This window comes from Hypanus sabinus, chromosome 3, assembly GCF_030144855.1.
Source record: "Hypanus sabinus isolate sHypSab1 chromosome 3, sHypSab1.hap1, whole genome shotgun sequence".
Classification (NCBI taxonomy): Eukaryota; Metazoa; Chordata; class Chondrichthyes; order Myliobatiformes; family Dasyatidae; genus Hypanus; species Hypanus sabinus.
In genome coordinates this window covers 43363095-43378497 of record NC_082708.1, presented here as the reverse complement: position 1 = coordinate 43378497, position 15403 = coordinate 43363095, and the positions used below count along the sequence as shown (strand labels likewise).

Genomic DNA, 15403 nt, shown 5'->3' with positions numbered 1-15403 from the left:
GGTCACACTCAGGTTGGAGGAGCAACACCTTATACTCTGTTTGGGCAGCCTCCAACCTGATGGCATGAACATCAATTTCTCTCGCCTAATCTCATTACCTGTCCATTACCTCCCTCTGGTGCTCCTCCTCCCTCCCTTTCTTCCATGGCTTTCTATCCTCTTCTGTCAAATTCCCCCTCCTCCAGCCTTTTACCTCTTTCACCAATCAACTTCCCAGCTCTTTATTTCACCACCTGGCTCTCTCCCATATTCACCTATCACTTACCATCTTGTACTTCTTCCTCCCCTCCCCCCACTTTTTTTTACTGACCTCTCCCTTTCCAGTCCTGAAGAAGAGTCGCATCCTAAAAAAAAGTCAACTGTTTACTCTTTTCCACAGATGCTGCCTGGCCTGCTGAGTTCCTCCAGCACTTTGTGTGTGTGTTGCTTTGGATCTCCAGCATCTGCAGATTTTCTCTTGTTTGTGATGCCTGCAACCTCTGATTTGACAAAGCTACCTCAAGACATCCCAACTTAGCAATGCCTTCCCCATTTAGATTCTATGCTGGACATAGCAGTTCATCTCCAAGTCTATTGAAATAGTACTTTGATATAACATGATGCTGAATCTCCCCCACCTTGATACCATCTACCAACACTCAATCCCTGCACTCCCCAATGTGCAATGAACAAGACTTCACTCCTCACCGATTTTCAGCATAAGGAGCTCTCCATCACAGCCCACCCCTCCCCCATATTCTTTTGGTGAAACACCTTTCCATGTAACTCCTGCTAAGGGATATTTTCATCCAGAAATTTGGATATATTGTTACGTATCCCATAACTGGATAACTTACCAGCAAAGATAGAGAGGTCCGTTGAAGTCTGATGTCACTATTTTCAAATGTTTTTATTTATAAAGGGGCACAAAAGTAAGGTTAATACAAACATTCAGATAATGCACATCGTCAATACTCAATCTAAAGCGCGGGTATAGTAATAATCATCATTAAGAAATGAGCTCTACTGTTGTTTAGGGGATAATATATTATTCGTTGGAAATATAAAATTCACTCAGAAGTCTGCAGGCTTCAGCCTTTTGGGAATCGGTGGGTTTCACGTGGTGCGACAGAGAGAGAGAGATTGGTGAGAAAAGTAAAGACTTGCCGGGTCTTTATGAAGCATCCGTTGAAACAGGGGAGCGTTGGTTCCCCGTTGTGAGTTCGAAGTCCTTTTCGGTGTTATCAGCCACCCGCTCCTCAGGCCAAGGAGAGGCGGAATGCACGTGGCTTTATAGGGCTTCCGCTAGCACTGGAGCACTGAGTGATGGTGTCCTTCTGGTGCGTCGCTGGGGTACAGCCTCCTGCAGTCCCTTTTATCTTGACTTGCAGAGTTGTAGATGTCCATCAACGAAGGGTGATGCAATCCCCACCCCCATTTCCTGAGGGTGTCCATATCCATGGTAGCTGTCACGTAGCAGGGACATGCACTTCACACAGGTGTCTCTAAGAACAATGGCCAAAACCGTTGCATTGTCTCTCATTTCCTGAGTCCAAGACCCAAATTAATAGCGATCTTGCGATTCTCCGGAAGGAGGGGGCTGCTCCCGCCCCTTCGGCCCCTCAGAGCTGTGGTACATTCATAACAATATATTATCAAAGCTTCATTTTAATATAGTTAACAACAAGATGACCAGCATGTTTGATGTCAGTACAAAAGTGTACTTGAATAATAAACATGCTAATGAGGCAGAAATCCAGAATTGTGTATATATTGCAATTACTTGATTTTCAATAAATATGCACAGCAACTATCCCAATATTTCATTTTCCCGCAAAGTTGTTAATGTTCTGAATTCTCACCCTATTTAATGCCTTTCAGCTGTGTCCTTTCAGTCCTTTACTAAACATTGTGAAAAAGCTAGGCTCAAATGAAGTTAAGTCACATTTTTTTAAAAGTCACCCATTTGTTAAGATGCACTGCCTCGTACATCAATGTATGGAGTTGATATGACCCAAAATTATCCTTTCAGTTAAGATGGCTGTATAACAAGATCACCTCTCTGTCTCCTGCACTTTGAAGGATAAAGTCCTAGCTTTTAAAGCCCACAGAAGTAAAGTGGAAGCAAGCTAGCCTTTGCCCTAAGCAAGTGGTGACAAAAGATGATGCCTTGGTTTATTTTATTCTGTTGTCCATTCCCATCTTGTGAATCAATCACACCCTTGTGACTTAATCATGAATCCGGTCCATCCAACTCTGTTGCTTCTTCCTCATAACAGCCTAATCACCTTGTGTTGTTGATCACTGTGACCTGAAGTCACAGGGTCCTCCTTGACCTCTGTGGCCACCTACCCACCCTGTTTTACCTCCATCCATAGCCAACATAGAATGGCAGGACTAAAGCAGGTCTTTTCCATGGTCTCTGCCACAGATTGGGTGGTTGATGAGGTAGATGAGATATTGCATGCTGCAACTGCTCCATTGGTCACCACAGGACAGGAGACCCGTCGGATGCTCCTCTGCCAATTTCAGCAGTTTTGCAAATGTGTAAGATTGTTAACCCCTTGAGATCTTCATGAGTGGCCCAGGAAAGTTTGATCTCCTTTAACTGAAGATAAGGCAGCCTCATCTCCCAAATTATGGCCAGCGTTGGTGTGAAAATCCACACCATCTGAATATTCAGACATCACTGAGCATGCCCGGTGATCTTTCTACTGGAGAAGGCATGGCAGCAGGTAGTGCTCCTGCCTCACAGGGCTTCTAACCCAGAGTTGGCTCTGACCTCTAGAGCCTGATGTGTGGACTTATTGGAGTATAAAAGTTGCATTGTTCGCTGTGTAACCAAAACTATGTAGTCAGCTTTGAACTTGCTATTTGCTATGCATGTATCCAATTTAGTAGGAGAATGAAATCTTAAGAATGTAGAAGACAATGGTGTGTTAATGAGAGGTAGCTAAGAGATGTAGATTAGAACATGATTAAGTCAGTAGGTAGAAACAATAGTGGCGGATGTACTTGTGATACTCAACTGTAGACCGATTGGATATGCTAATACAACTAAACCAGGAGATTGCTGTAAAAAATGCTATGTACAAGGATCGGTGGGCAATCAGTGACTATCTCAATGACTGTCTCAGCTTTGATTCGCAAATTAAAGTTTAACCCTTCTTGAAGAATCTTCTGCGTCTCCTGGTCGGTTGTGGGGCACGAAAAACCACGACAAAGTTCACATGAGATTTCCCTGAGTTGCTGTGGTTTTCTCCCATATTGCAAAAATATGTTGCTTGACCATAAGAAACAGGAGAAGAGTAAGGTATCTTGGCTCATTAAGTCTGTTCCTCCATTCCATCATGGCTGACTTATTATCCCTGTCAACACTATTCTCCTGCCTTCCCCCCATAACCATTGATGCCCTGACTAATCAAGAACATATCATCCTCTGCTTTATCTATACTCAATGATTTGGCCTCCACAGCCATCCGTGACAATGAATTCCACAGATTCACCACCCTCTGGCTAATGAAATTCCTCCTTATCTCAGTTCTAACTGAATATCCTTCCTTACCACTGACTCAACATACAAATTAACCTTTAGGTAATCCTGTACAAGTACTCCCAGGAGTATACAATCATCTCTGATTTTTGAATTTCTCCCCATTTAGAAAATAGTCTAAGCCTTTGATTGTTCTACCAAAGTGCATGACCATACACTTCCCTGCACTACGCATATTTCATCTGCTACTTCTTTGTCCATTCTTCCAACTTGTCTAAATTCTTCTGCAGACTCCTCGTCTCTTCAACATCATCTGCCCCTCCACTTACTATTGTATCATCTGCAAACATGGTCACAAACCATCAATTCCATAATCTAAATTATTGACAAGTGAAAATCATGAGAATTATTTTCACATTATGTGAAAATAAGCGGCCCCAATTTCAATCCATGCGGAACACTACTAGTCACTAGTAGCCAACCAGAAAAGACTCCCTTTATTTCCAGTCTTTGCCTCCTGCCAGTCAGTAAAACTTCCATCCATGCTAGTTTCTTTCCTGTAATACCATCTTCTCTGGCTAAGCAGCCTCACATGTGGCACCTTGTCAAAAGCCCTGAAAATCCAAGTAAGTGACATCCATTGCCTATCCTGTCTATTATTTCCTCAAAAAATCCAACTGATCTACCAGGCAAGATTTCCCCTTAAGGAAACCATACTGACTTCAGCCTACTTTATCATGTGCATCCAAGTACCCTGAAAGCACATCCTTAATAATGGACTCCAACATTTTTCCAACCACGGAAGTCAGCCTAAATGGCCTAATTTTTACCAATAAAGCCACTCCATCCCCTCTGCCTACCTGCCTGCCTTTTTGACCAGCCTAGGGTTCCGGGAGTAATCAAGAGACGACTACTTTGGAGGTCCTACTCTTCAGTCTCTTCATTAACTTTCTGTACACACTGTGCAGGATCCCCACCCCCTTTTACCTATGTCATTTGTGCCAATGATCACAATGACCTCTGGCTGCTCACCCTTCCTCTTGAGAATCTTCAGCAGCCACTCTGAAACATCCTCGATCCTAACATCTGAGAAACAACATACCAATCTGGAGTTGCTTTTGTAGCCACAGAATCTCCTGTCCGTCCCCCTAACTATCAAGTCTGCTATCACTATTTGACTTTACCCTTCCCTGCTGAGCCACAGTGCCTCTGACTTAGCTGCTGCTGCTGTACCCTGATAGGTCATTCCCCCAAGCAGTATCCAAAGGGGGTATAGTTATGGCAGAGGGGAACGGGCACAGGGAAACCCTGTACTAACTGCTTACCACCCGCCTCTCCTGGTGGTCACCCATCTATTATCCAAAGCCTGGGCTCTGTATGTGACTGCCTCAGTAAAAGTCCCTTCTGGGAAATTTTCATCTCCCAGATAGTTCTGCGTACATTCAGCACCAGCTCCAGTTCCTTGACCTTGTTGTCAGTCAGATTAGTAGGTTACCTGGCTTCAATAAACTACCCATTGTGTAAATAGGTAGAAATTAATTGGCACGTGAGAGGGAATAGGTTACCAGGAATGGGACTTATGAGATTGCTCCAAGAACCAGCATAGACTAAATGGGCCCAATGAACTCCTATGCTGTAAAAGAATGGTATACACACACTAAGTAAGATATTTATTCTGATTTTTTTCCAAGGCAACTAGGGTGACGGAAGTCTAATCATTCCCAGATGACGTGGCCACAACTACAGCGCCCCGCTCATTTATTAACTATCTACGGATGTTGCATCACCTGTTAAATCGCGTCCTGATGAATGGTCTATGCCCGAAACGTCAACTGTTTATTCCTCTCCATAGAGGTCCTTTGACCTGCTGAGTTCTTTCTGCATTTTGTGTTTGTTTCTCTGGATTTCGAGCACCTGTATAATCTCTCTTTCTCTGTTTATATTGAAGACAATACTGGGCCGCCTCGTCCTTTGTTCTTCCGTCCTGCGCAATGTACAAAGGGATGTTGTACATCTATTTGCTCGTCCACGCCAGGTTGCCGTTCGTTTAGAGGTTTGAGCTAACATATGCAAGGGAAAAGGAGCGCAGTATTTAGAAATTATTCAGTTTTACCTACTGTCGCCCCGGGAATTGTTAAGGAATTGCACACTTCATTAAAAATATCCAGCCGATCCGACACCGCTGGTCACTGTGGCGCTGGACTGCTACCAGTCAATCTCCCTGATTATGTTTATGGATAAAATAGACCCCACAGCCTGAATCTAACATTGACATTAAGGGGTGACTTTCAGAAGACACAAGGTTAAAATCCCAACTACTAGCTGCTGACAAGGGCTTCAGCCCCTCCCATTTCACCTTAGCCCCACAACGGCGCCACTTACGGGTCAGAGTCCCATGAACTTCAACGAGACGGTGGCAGTTTCCTGTCTATAAATAGAAGAAACGAGGAAGCAGCCAGAACAGGTTCGGGTTGCAGCCGAACGGGCTCACCTGTGTTTACTTCGCTAGCTGTGTAGAGTTGAAGGCTTGCGTGAAGCGCAATGGACGGAACTGAGAAGCTCCGGGTGATCGACTACGTGCTAATTTACGAGGACAACGATGATCACTTGTTCGCGAGGGAGCGAATGGAGTTTCTGCGCGAAGTTAAAAAGACTGGACTCTGCCTGGTCCCCGACGTGACCGAGCGGACCGGGGGAAACACAGAGGTAGAAGACGACGCAAACAGGCGGAAAGAACGGAGACACTCAAAACAGATTATTAAGATCTTCGCCCCGTTTAATGTACTGAGCCAAGCAGCTGAAAAAATGAGATTAAAAATGCCCTTGGATATAGAGGTAAAGCATCATTACCATGCTTAACACACAAAATACTGGAAAGGAAAAAAAAAGCAGGTCAGGCACAGTCTATGAAAGGAAATAAAATAGTCGACCTGCTGAATTCCTTCAGCATTTTGTGTGATACTATGTATTTACAGCATCTGAGAGTCTCTTGTGCTTATTAACCATGTCCAATTAACAATTAATTAAAATATTATAACCTTGCATAGAATATATTCCTACATTATACTTCAGGATCAGAATCCAGTTTTATTATCATTGTCTTACATGACGTGAATTTGTTACAGCAATAGAGAGCAAAGACATAACATTACTGTGAATTACAAACTAAATAGTGCAAAAAATAATAAGGTGGTGCTGGTGGACTGTTCAGAAATCTGATGATGGGCAAAACCAAAACATGAATTAAAGAGGCATCAGCAGAGTTGCATTTATTACAAAGTGGAGAAACATTCGGGTAAAAACTGGACAGCTTCTGTTTAGAAATGTAAGCTCTATGAACCACTTTAAATTGTAGAAGAGAATGACGAGCACAGAAAGATGATTTATTAACCCGTTTAAGAATTTTATTCCATCTATCATCAGAAATCTGACAATTTAGGTCATCCTCCCAAGCTTTTTTTATTTTATCTAAAAAGTCTTGTCCAGAATCAATCAACAAGTTATAGATACCGGTAATAGAACCATTAACAAAAGTTTTTAAGTTTAAAAGATCGTCCAGTAAATTTTTATCAGGACCTATAGGAAAAGTAGCTAATTGGAAACGTAGAAAATCTCTAATTTGAAGGAATCTGTAAAAATGTGTTTTTGGGAGTGCAAATTTATTTGACAATTGGTCAAATGAAGCAAGAGATCCTGAGATAAACAGGATAATTGAAAAGTTTTGGCTAGAAGTATTTCATACCTTCTCACAACTTTTTAGGGTCCAATTTGACACAAATCCCCTTACTGCCTTGTTTGGTATTATTGCAAATGAAGATATAACTTTAAATACTCCTAACCTACAGTTTTAGTTTTTACCTCTCTTTTAGCAAGAAGAGCAATTTTGCTTAAATGGAAGGAGTCTACCCCTCCTACACATCTTCAATGGTTACGTGATATTATGTATTATTTAAATTTAGAAAAGATCTGCTGCTCAGTCTTAGATTCAAAACAATCTTTTTATGATATTTGGGGACCTTTCCTAAATTACTTTTCCAATTTTATAAAGTTTAACAGTGCACAGACTTTTGTGTATATTTTTATCTTTTCTTAAGAATATATTTTTTTCTAATTATCCATTGTCATCCATCAGCTTTTTTCTTTGGTAGTTGGTAGGGGGTTGACTTTTTTTAATATAAAAGAATTTATTTTATGATGTATGACTTGTCTTTAAATTTTTGATTACAGAGTGGTATACCTTTGTGTTATGCTATAACATTTTGATCAATTTTATTACAATATATCAATGTACACAAGTTATGTTGAGATGTATCTATGTGTTGCACTCTGTAAATCTTTTTCTTCTGAATAAAAATATTGTAAAAAGAAAGAAATCCGATGATGGAGGGGAACAAGGTGTTTCTGAATCACTGAGTGTGGGTCTTGCTCCTGCAACCCCTCCCTTCGGTAGTAACTAGAAGAGGGCATGTCCTTATGGTTACCGGCTCCTTAGTGATGGATGCTACATTGCCTTTTGAAGATGCTCTTGATGGAGCTGGCTGAGCCTGTAACCACAACCCCACCCCAGCCTCTTTCAATCCTATACATTGCAGACTCTGTATCAGGCTGTGATGCAACCTGTCAGAATGCTCTTTGCCATACATCTGTAGAACTTTGCAAAGATCTTTGGTGACATACCAAATCTTTTCAAAATCCTAATTAAGAAGAGCCACTGATGTTCCTTTGCCTGATTCCATCAATGTGTTGGGCCCAGGATAGATCTTCTGAGATGCTGACACCCTGAAACTTAAAGCTGCTCACCTTCTCCACCACTGACCCTTAGTGAGGACTCGTCGTGTTCTCCGGACTTCCCTTGCTAGAGTCCACAATCATTTACTTGCTCTTGCTGACTTTGAATGTGAGGATGAGCTGATCTATCCTGTACACCCCCTCCTCGCCATTTGAGATTTTACCAACAATATTGGTGTCATATGTGAAGTTATAGATGGTGTTTGAGCTGTGCTTAGCCACCCAGTTGTGAGTGCTCGAGATTAGTGAGCTAAGCACGCATCCGTGAGATGCCCCTGTTGATTGTCAATGAGGCAAAAATGTTATCATTGATCCGTATTGACTGTGGTCTCCTAAAGGAACACACACAAAATGCTAGAGGAGCTCAGCAGGTCAGGTGGTATCTATGGAAAAGAGTAAATAGTCGATTTTTGGGCTGAGACCCTTCGTCAGAAAAAGGGTTTTGATGAAGGGTCTTGACCTGAAACATCAACTATTTACTCTTTTCCATAGATGCTGCCTGGCCGGCTGAGTTCCTCCAGCGTTTTGTGTGTGCTGCTTGGATTTCCAGCATCTGCAGATTTTCTCTTGCTTGTGAAGAAGTCAAGGGCACAGTTGCAGAGGAAGGTACAGAGGCCTAAGCTTAGAAGGCTTGTGAGTATAATAGTATAGAATGGCAAGCTGTTAGCTGCCTGTTGTATGTTTTGCTGTTGTCTAGATGCTTCAAAGTAGAATGGAGTGTCATTGAGATTGTACCCACTGTACAGATCTGTACAGCATTATGCAAATTGTAGTGGTAATGCAATTCAGAAATTGTTTAAAGTGGTGGTGTCAGCATGTTCCTAGTTTCTGCTTTTTAGTACTTCTGCACATTATTGAACTTCAGGCTTTTTACCAGCAACCTTTTCAGTTGCAACAGGCTTAAGTTTGGGTGTGATAATTTCTGAGGAATAGAAATCTCTTAGAAATTGTTTGATCTCTCATGATGCAACAAACCTGTCATTCCAGGAATCAGTGCGATCCCTTTGTCATGGCCCCTCTATCAAAAGTAAATCCTTCCATGAGTAGGAAGGCCAGACTTGGATTTACCAAGGCCTTGCATTATTGAGGAAAGACTTTTCTGCTCTTCTACTCGAACTCGTTCTAATTGCCTGTTGAATCTGTATGTTAAGAACTAATTTGTGTGCAAGGATACCCAAATTCCCTCAGAACAACATCTCTCATTCTCTCACTTTTCTGCTTTTCCAACAAAATGGGATGACATCACATTTGTTCACATTATGTTTCTTCAATCACCCCTTGCCCATTCACGTACCTTATCTATTATTTCCCCAAAGCCCCCTGTATGTTCTTCACAGCCCACACTGCATTATAGATTTGTGTAATCAGCAAAGCTGAATATATTGTGCTTCGTCCTTCATCCACATTGTTAATGCAAACGAGCACAAATGGGGCCCAGCACTCCTATTGAACCATAAGGAATAGAGGCAGAAATAAGTTATTTGGTCCTTTGACTCTGCTCTGCCATCCCAACAAGGCCGATTTATTATCCCTCTTAACCCGATTTTCTTGACTTGTCTCCATAAGCATTGATCTTACTAATCAAGAATCGATCAATCTCCATTTTAAGTCTACCCAATGACTTGACTTGCACAACTGTCTGAGGCATTTGAGAACTGCCTCCAGCACGTCCTTAAGTTGTATTGGCTGTTAATGCAAATAGCCTATTTCACTATGTGTTTCAATGAACATGTGATAAATTAAAAAAATCTGATTAAATTTGGGCAAAAGTAAGGATTAAGGTTAGACAACATTGGAACTCAAAATCCGTGGAAAATAATATGACTCGCTGGTGTCAGTACCTCTTCCCACCTTCCCGCGACAGGATCCCTGCAACTGTTTTATCCATAACAATTACAAGAGATAAAATTCTCATTCTAATTTGAAGAGTTCTACACTTTAGATGTTTCAGGAAGGACAGGGAGGAAGGCAAAAGAGGTGGGGGCATGGCACTGCTGATCAGAGATAGTGTCAAGGCTGCAGAAAAGGAGGATGTCATGGAGGTGTTGTCTTCAGAGTCTCTGTGGGTAGAAGTTAGAAACAGGAAGGGGTCAATAACTCTATTGGATGTTTTTTATAGACCACACAATAGTAACAGGGACATTGAGGAGCAAATAAGAAGACAGATTCTGGAAAAGTAATAACAACAGGGTTGTCATGGTGGGAGATATTAATTTCCCAAATATTGATTGGCATCTCCCAAGAGTGAGGGGTTTAGATGGGGCAGAATTTGTTAGGTGTGTTCAGGAAGGTTTCTTGACACAATATGTATACAAGAGGAAAGGCTCTACTTGATCTGGTATTGAGAAATGAACCTGGTCAGGTGTCAGGACTCTCAGTGGGAGAGCATTTTGGAGACAGTGATCACAGTTCTTCTCCTTTACCATAGCATTGGAGAGGGATAGGAACAGACAAGTTAGGAAAACATTTAATTGGAGTAAGGGGAAATATGAAGCTATCAGGCAGGAACTTGGAAGCATAATTTGGGAAGAGATGTTCTCAGGGAAATGTACAGCAGAAATGTGGCAAATGTTCTGGGGATAATTGTGTGGAATTCTGCATAGGTACATTCCAATGAGACAGGGAAAGGATGGTAAGATACAGGAACCATGGTGTACAAAGGCTGTTGTAAATCTAGTCAAGAAGAAAAGAAAAGCTTACAAAAGGTTCAAAAAAACTAGGTAATGATAGCGATCTAGAAGCTTAGCAGAAAGGAGTTTAAGAATGAAATTAGGAGAGCCAGAAGGGGCCATGACAAGGCCTTGGCGGACAGGATTAAGGAAAACCACAAGGCATTCTAGAAGTATGTGAAGAGCAAGAGGAGGAGGTGTAAGAGAATAAGACCAATCAAGTGTGACCGTGGGTTACGGACTCCGCCCTCCGCACACGGACATGTAGGACAGTTTCTTTATGTCTGCCTTTAATCTCTCCCTTTTCCGACTTAAGCTTTGAAATTTCAATTTTACTCAGTCGGATCTATAGAGTAACAGTTTTAATTATGACTACTCTCAGAAGTGCCAAAAGAAACCCAGCCCCGGGCAATGGGAAGCCCAAAAAAACTGACGAATTCGCGGAGGAACCCCCCCCAGGTGAAGAGACTACAGTCTTAAATCAGCAGTATCGGCATTGAAATAACTCAATTAAAAGAGAAATTTGAAGGAAAAATTGACTCTGAGCCTTGATCTTAAAGAAGTTAGTCGAAATGCTGCTGACCTTTCTTCTCGTTTGGAAAAGGCTTAAGATCTCAAAGCTCAATCACATCAGAATAATATTTGAATTGTTGGATTAAAAGAGAAATCAGAATCGGCTGACACAAAGACCGTATTATTAAGCTTGCGAGAAATAAAAGGCTGTTTCTGTATCAAGATTCAGAGATCCACTTTTTTGAAGATATTCCACGCGAAATTGTTAAGAAGCATGCTGGATTTGCATCAGTTATGAAACTAGCATATCAAAAAAGCTTTTTCCACTGCTCCAGTATCCAGCTAAATTAAGGCTTTTGGTCAAAAAGTTTGGCGCTCATATTTTTAATGATGAAGCATTGCGTTTTATTAACTCTTTACCTGATGAATCTGTTGACGCATCTGAAGCTTGAATGATTTATAATGGCTTGATTGTCTCGCGGTGTATAGAGTGATGAGATTGGAAGATTTGATGGTTACAGTAAGTCTTTACCTTAAAATGCATTTTTATTTCTGAAAAAACTGGTTTGGATGGTTTTAATCTCAGAAGACATCGTGGGAGAACTGTTGATAGACTGTAGTTAAGTTTGAAACATCTAGAATTTTTTACTGCACCATTTAAATGAATTGTTTTTTTTGTTCCATATGCTTTAGTAAAGATCTTTTAAGTAATTATTTGGATTGTATGTTTTAAAGATAGATTGGTCAATTTAAAGATGGCAATTGTTTTTCTTTTGTACAAATATTTCAAGATTTGTTTTGGATGTGTTTTTCTTCCCTTATTTAATATTATGAAGGTTACTTTCAAATTGAAGGTCATTTTGTTTACAAGAAAAACACTTTCCTTCCAAGTTAATTATATTGAGATATATGTCGACTGTAATGAGTTTTATGTTCGGTACAGGGAGACAGAGACTACTTTTTTCACTTTTTTTTATTACTTAGGTAGGCGGAGTTTGTATCTGCATCTATGCTTTTCTTGGGGCTTGCGTCGATTAACATCGACTTTTTCTGGGCTTTGTAGTTTGGGCTTTTTTTTTCTTTTTTTAACCCCGTTATGGAATCCCAGAGCATACACTAATTATTTTTATTGTTGTTCATCACCTTCATTTTCGACTACCTTATCCTGACATGCATCTAACTACTCTTTTTAGATACAAAGTTTCATGATGATATCTAAACAGTTAAATGTTTTAACTTGCGGTTGAAATCATCCTATTAAGCATAAGAAAACATTTTAAATTGTCAACCAATTCCAGCCTGATATAATCTTTGCTCAAGAGACTCATATCAGGTTATGTGATAAAAATCAATTTTTTAAATTTTGGAAGGATTCTCAATTTCATGCAAACTCCCAAAGTAAAACTAGAGGTGTCTCCATTTTTATTGATTCCAATATCCTTTTTAATCAGGAGGATATTATAGCCGATATTAATGGTGGATTTTTGATTGTTAAAGGAATAATTTGTAATAGGAAAATGGTTTTATTTAATATTTATGGACCAAATGTTGATGATCCCTAATTTTTTAAAGCTGTTTTTGCTCTATTACCTGATTTAAATGAATATATGTTATTAATGGATGGTGATTTTATTACTTGTTTAAATCCTTTAATGGATAAGTCATCATCCAAACATCAACTCCCTAATCATTCTGCATCACTTATTAATTCCTTTTTAATTGATTATAGTTTAATTGAGGTCTGGAGGCATATGCACCCTAGTGATAGATTTTTCTCACATGTTCATAATAAATATTCGAGAATCGACTATTTTATAGTCGACCTTCGACTTTTATTTAATGTTCAGAAATGTGAGTATGATGTGATTGCTGTTTCTGATCATGCTCCTTTAAATTTAATATTTGAACTGAAAGATATTGTTTCATCCAGACCATTTTGGCATTTTACAGAACATTTTTTACAAAGTTCAGAATTTGTGGAGTTTATTGAAACTCAGATAAGAGTTGTTTTCTCTTTAATAATACAGGAAACGTCTCAAAGTTAGTAATTTCGGATACATTGAAAGCTTACTTACCTAGTCAAATTATTTTGTATATATCTAAATTGAAGAAACAAACAAGAATGGAATTAGATAAAATCTCTAAACAAATTAAAGAATGATCTAACGTCACTGCAATCTCTCCAAATGTTGTTTCATTTAAAAGAAGAGTAGAATTACAATCACAGTATAATTTATTACTAGAATATCCTATTGAAGGATATTTGCTTAAATTGAAAAGTCAATTTTATAATTTTGGGGATAAAAATAATAAGCTCTTAGCTTCCCAACTAAGAGTAGCCAGAGCTAAAAGACAAATTTTAAAGATTCGTAAAAATAATGGAAATATAGCAAGTAACCATGAAGATATTAATAATACTTTTCAAGATTTTTACTCTGATCTTTATAGATCTCAATTTCCTGCAGATTCCTCCAAAATGAAGGCTTTTTTACGTAAGATTAAACTTCCACAAATTTCTGTTGAAGATCAACAGATGCTTGATGCTCCAATTACCGAGCATGAAATTCAGAAAGTTATTTTATTAATGCAATCAGGTAAAGCTCCTGATGGTTATTCGGTGGGATTTTACAAAAAATTTGAAAGATTACTTTCTCCATATCTTTTGGAAATATTTCATGAATCCTTTGAGAAGGGGAATTTACCATCTTTTTATGAAGCATCGATTTTCTTAATTCTTAAAAAGGATAAAGATCCTGTTGAATGTTTATCATATAGACCTATTTTGCTATTAAATGTGGATGCAAAAATTCTCTTTAAAATAATGGCTAATCGCTTAGAAAATATTTGAACTAAAATAATTTCTATGGATCAAACAGGCTTTATTAAAGGCCGTTACTCTTTCTCTAACGTTCGGAGATTGATGAACATTATAAATTCACCATTATCTAAGCAACCTCAATGTGTTATCTTTCTCGATGCAGAAAAGGCATTTGATAGAGTTGAGTGGCCATATTTGTTTAAAGTATTAGAAAAATTTGGTTTTGGTAATAATTTTAATAGGTGGATTCAAATGATTTATAAGAACCCTATTGCCATAGTCATTACTAATAATTACAGGTCTTTTTTACACTTTCTAGTGGTACTAGACAGGGATGTCCATTAAGCCCTTTATTATTTAATCTTGTGTTGGATCATTTAGCTATAACATTACGTGAAGCTAAAAATATTCATGGTATCTCCATGAAGGGAACCATACATAAGATTTCTCTTTATGCAGATGATCTTTTGATTTTTATTTTGAATCTTGAGGAATCAATTCTAATCTTTTGGAAACACTTAAAGATTTTGGTAAATTTTCAGGATATAAACTTAACTTGAATAAAAGTGAATTGTTCCCATTAAATGCCACTGTTAGTATATATAATGATATTCCTTTTTAGAATTGTTAATACATTTAGATATTTAGGTATTATAATTACTAAAAATATAAAGATTTTTATAAAGATAATATAGTTCCTTTAATGGACTCCATTAAACAACTATTTTCTAGATGGAATCCACTTACTCTTTCTTTAATAGGTCGTATTATGTGAAAATGATGATTTTACCGTTTTTTATATATTTTCGAAAATATACCTATCTTTTTAACTAAAAAATTTTTCCATCAAATTGACTCTTATTTCTTCCTTTATTCGGAACAATAAGAGACCAAGAGTTAACAAGTATCATTTACAAAAATCCAAGAAAGATGGTGGACTTGCACTTACTAATTTATGACTATTATTGGGCTGTGAATATTAGACAATTAAGTTTTTGGTTATACTGGCTTGATAAGAGCTAAAAACCACTATGGGTTGAATTGGAATTAAAAGTTGTTAAACAATTTCATTTAACTTCAATATTAGGAGCTCCATTGCCTTTACAGCTCTCTAAAATTCCAAATTTAAATCCTTACAGTTAT

The 15403-nt window shown here is 38.8% G+C and overlaps 1 protein-coding gene and 1 long non-coding RNA gene across 3 annotated transcripts in view; one reads left to right on the top strand and one right to left on the bottom strand.

Moving 5' to 3' along the window:
- Window positions 1–907: 907 nt before the first annotated feature.
- LOC132391254 (uncharacterized) lies at window positions 908–6067 on the bottom strand. The gene is made up of 3 exons (XR_009511139.1): window positions 5964–6067; window positions 5260–5532; window positions 908–1607 (listed from the first exon to the last, which is right to left on the bottom strand). It is a non-coding gene; the product is annotated as an uncharacterized LOC132391254 (long non-coding RNA).
- Window positions 5539–15403, top strand: part of LOC132391253 (anoctamin-7-like) — a 59084-nt gene continuing 49219 nt past the window's right edge. Inside the window, exon 1 of one of the 2 annotated variants that reach the window (XR_009511138.1) lies at window positions 5539–6307. Coding sequence is in view for 1 of the 2 variants with exons in the window: in XM_059964179.1 (XP_059820162.1) it covers window positions 6014–6307 (294 nt within the window). In the remaining variant the exon portion in view is untranslated. The remainder of the gene's footprint in view (window positions 6308–15403) is intronic. The other variant, XM_059964179.1, reaches the window with a different exon arrangement.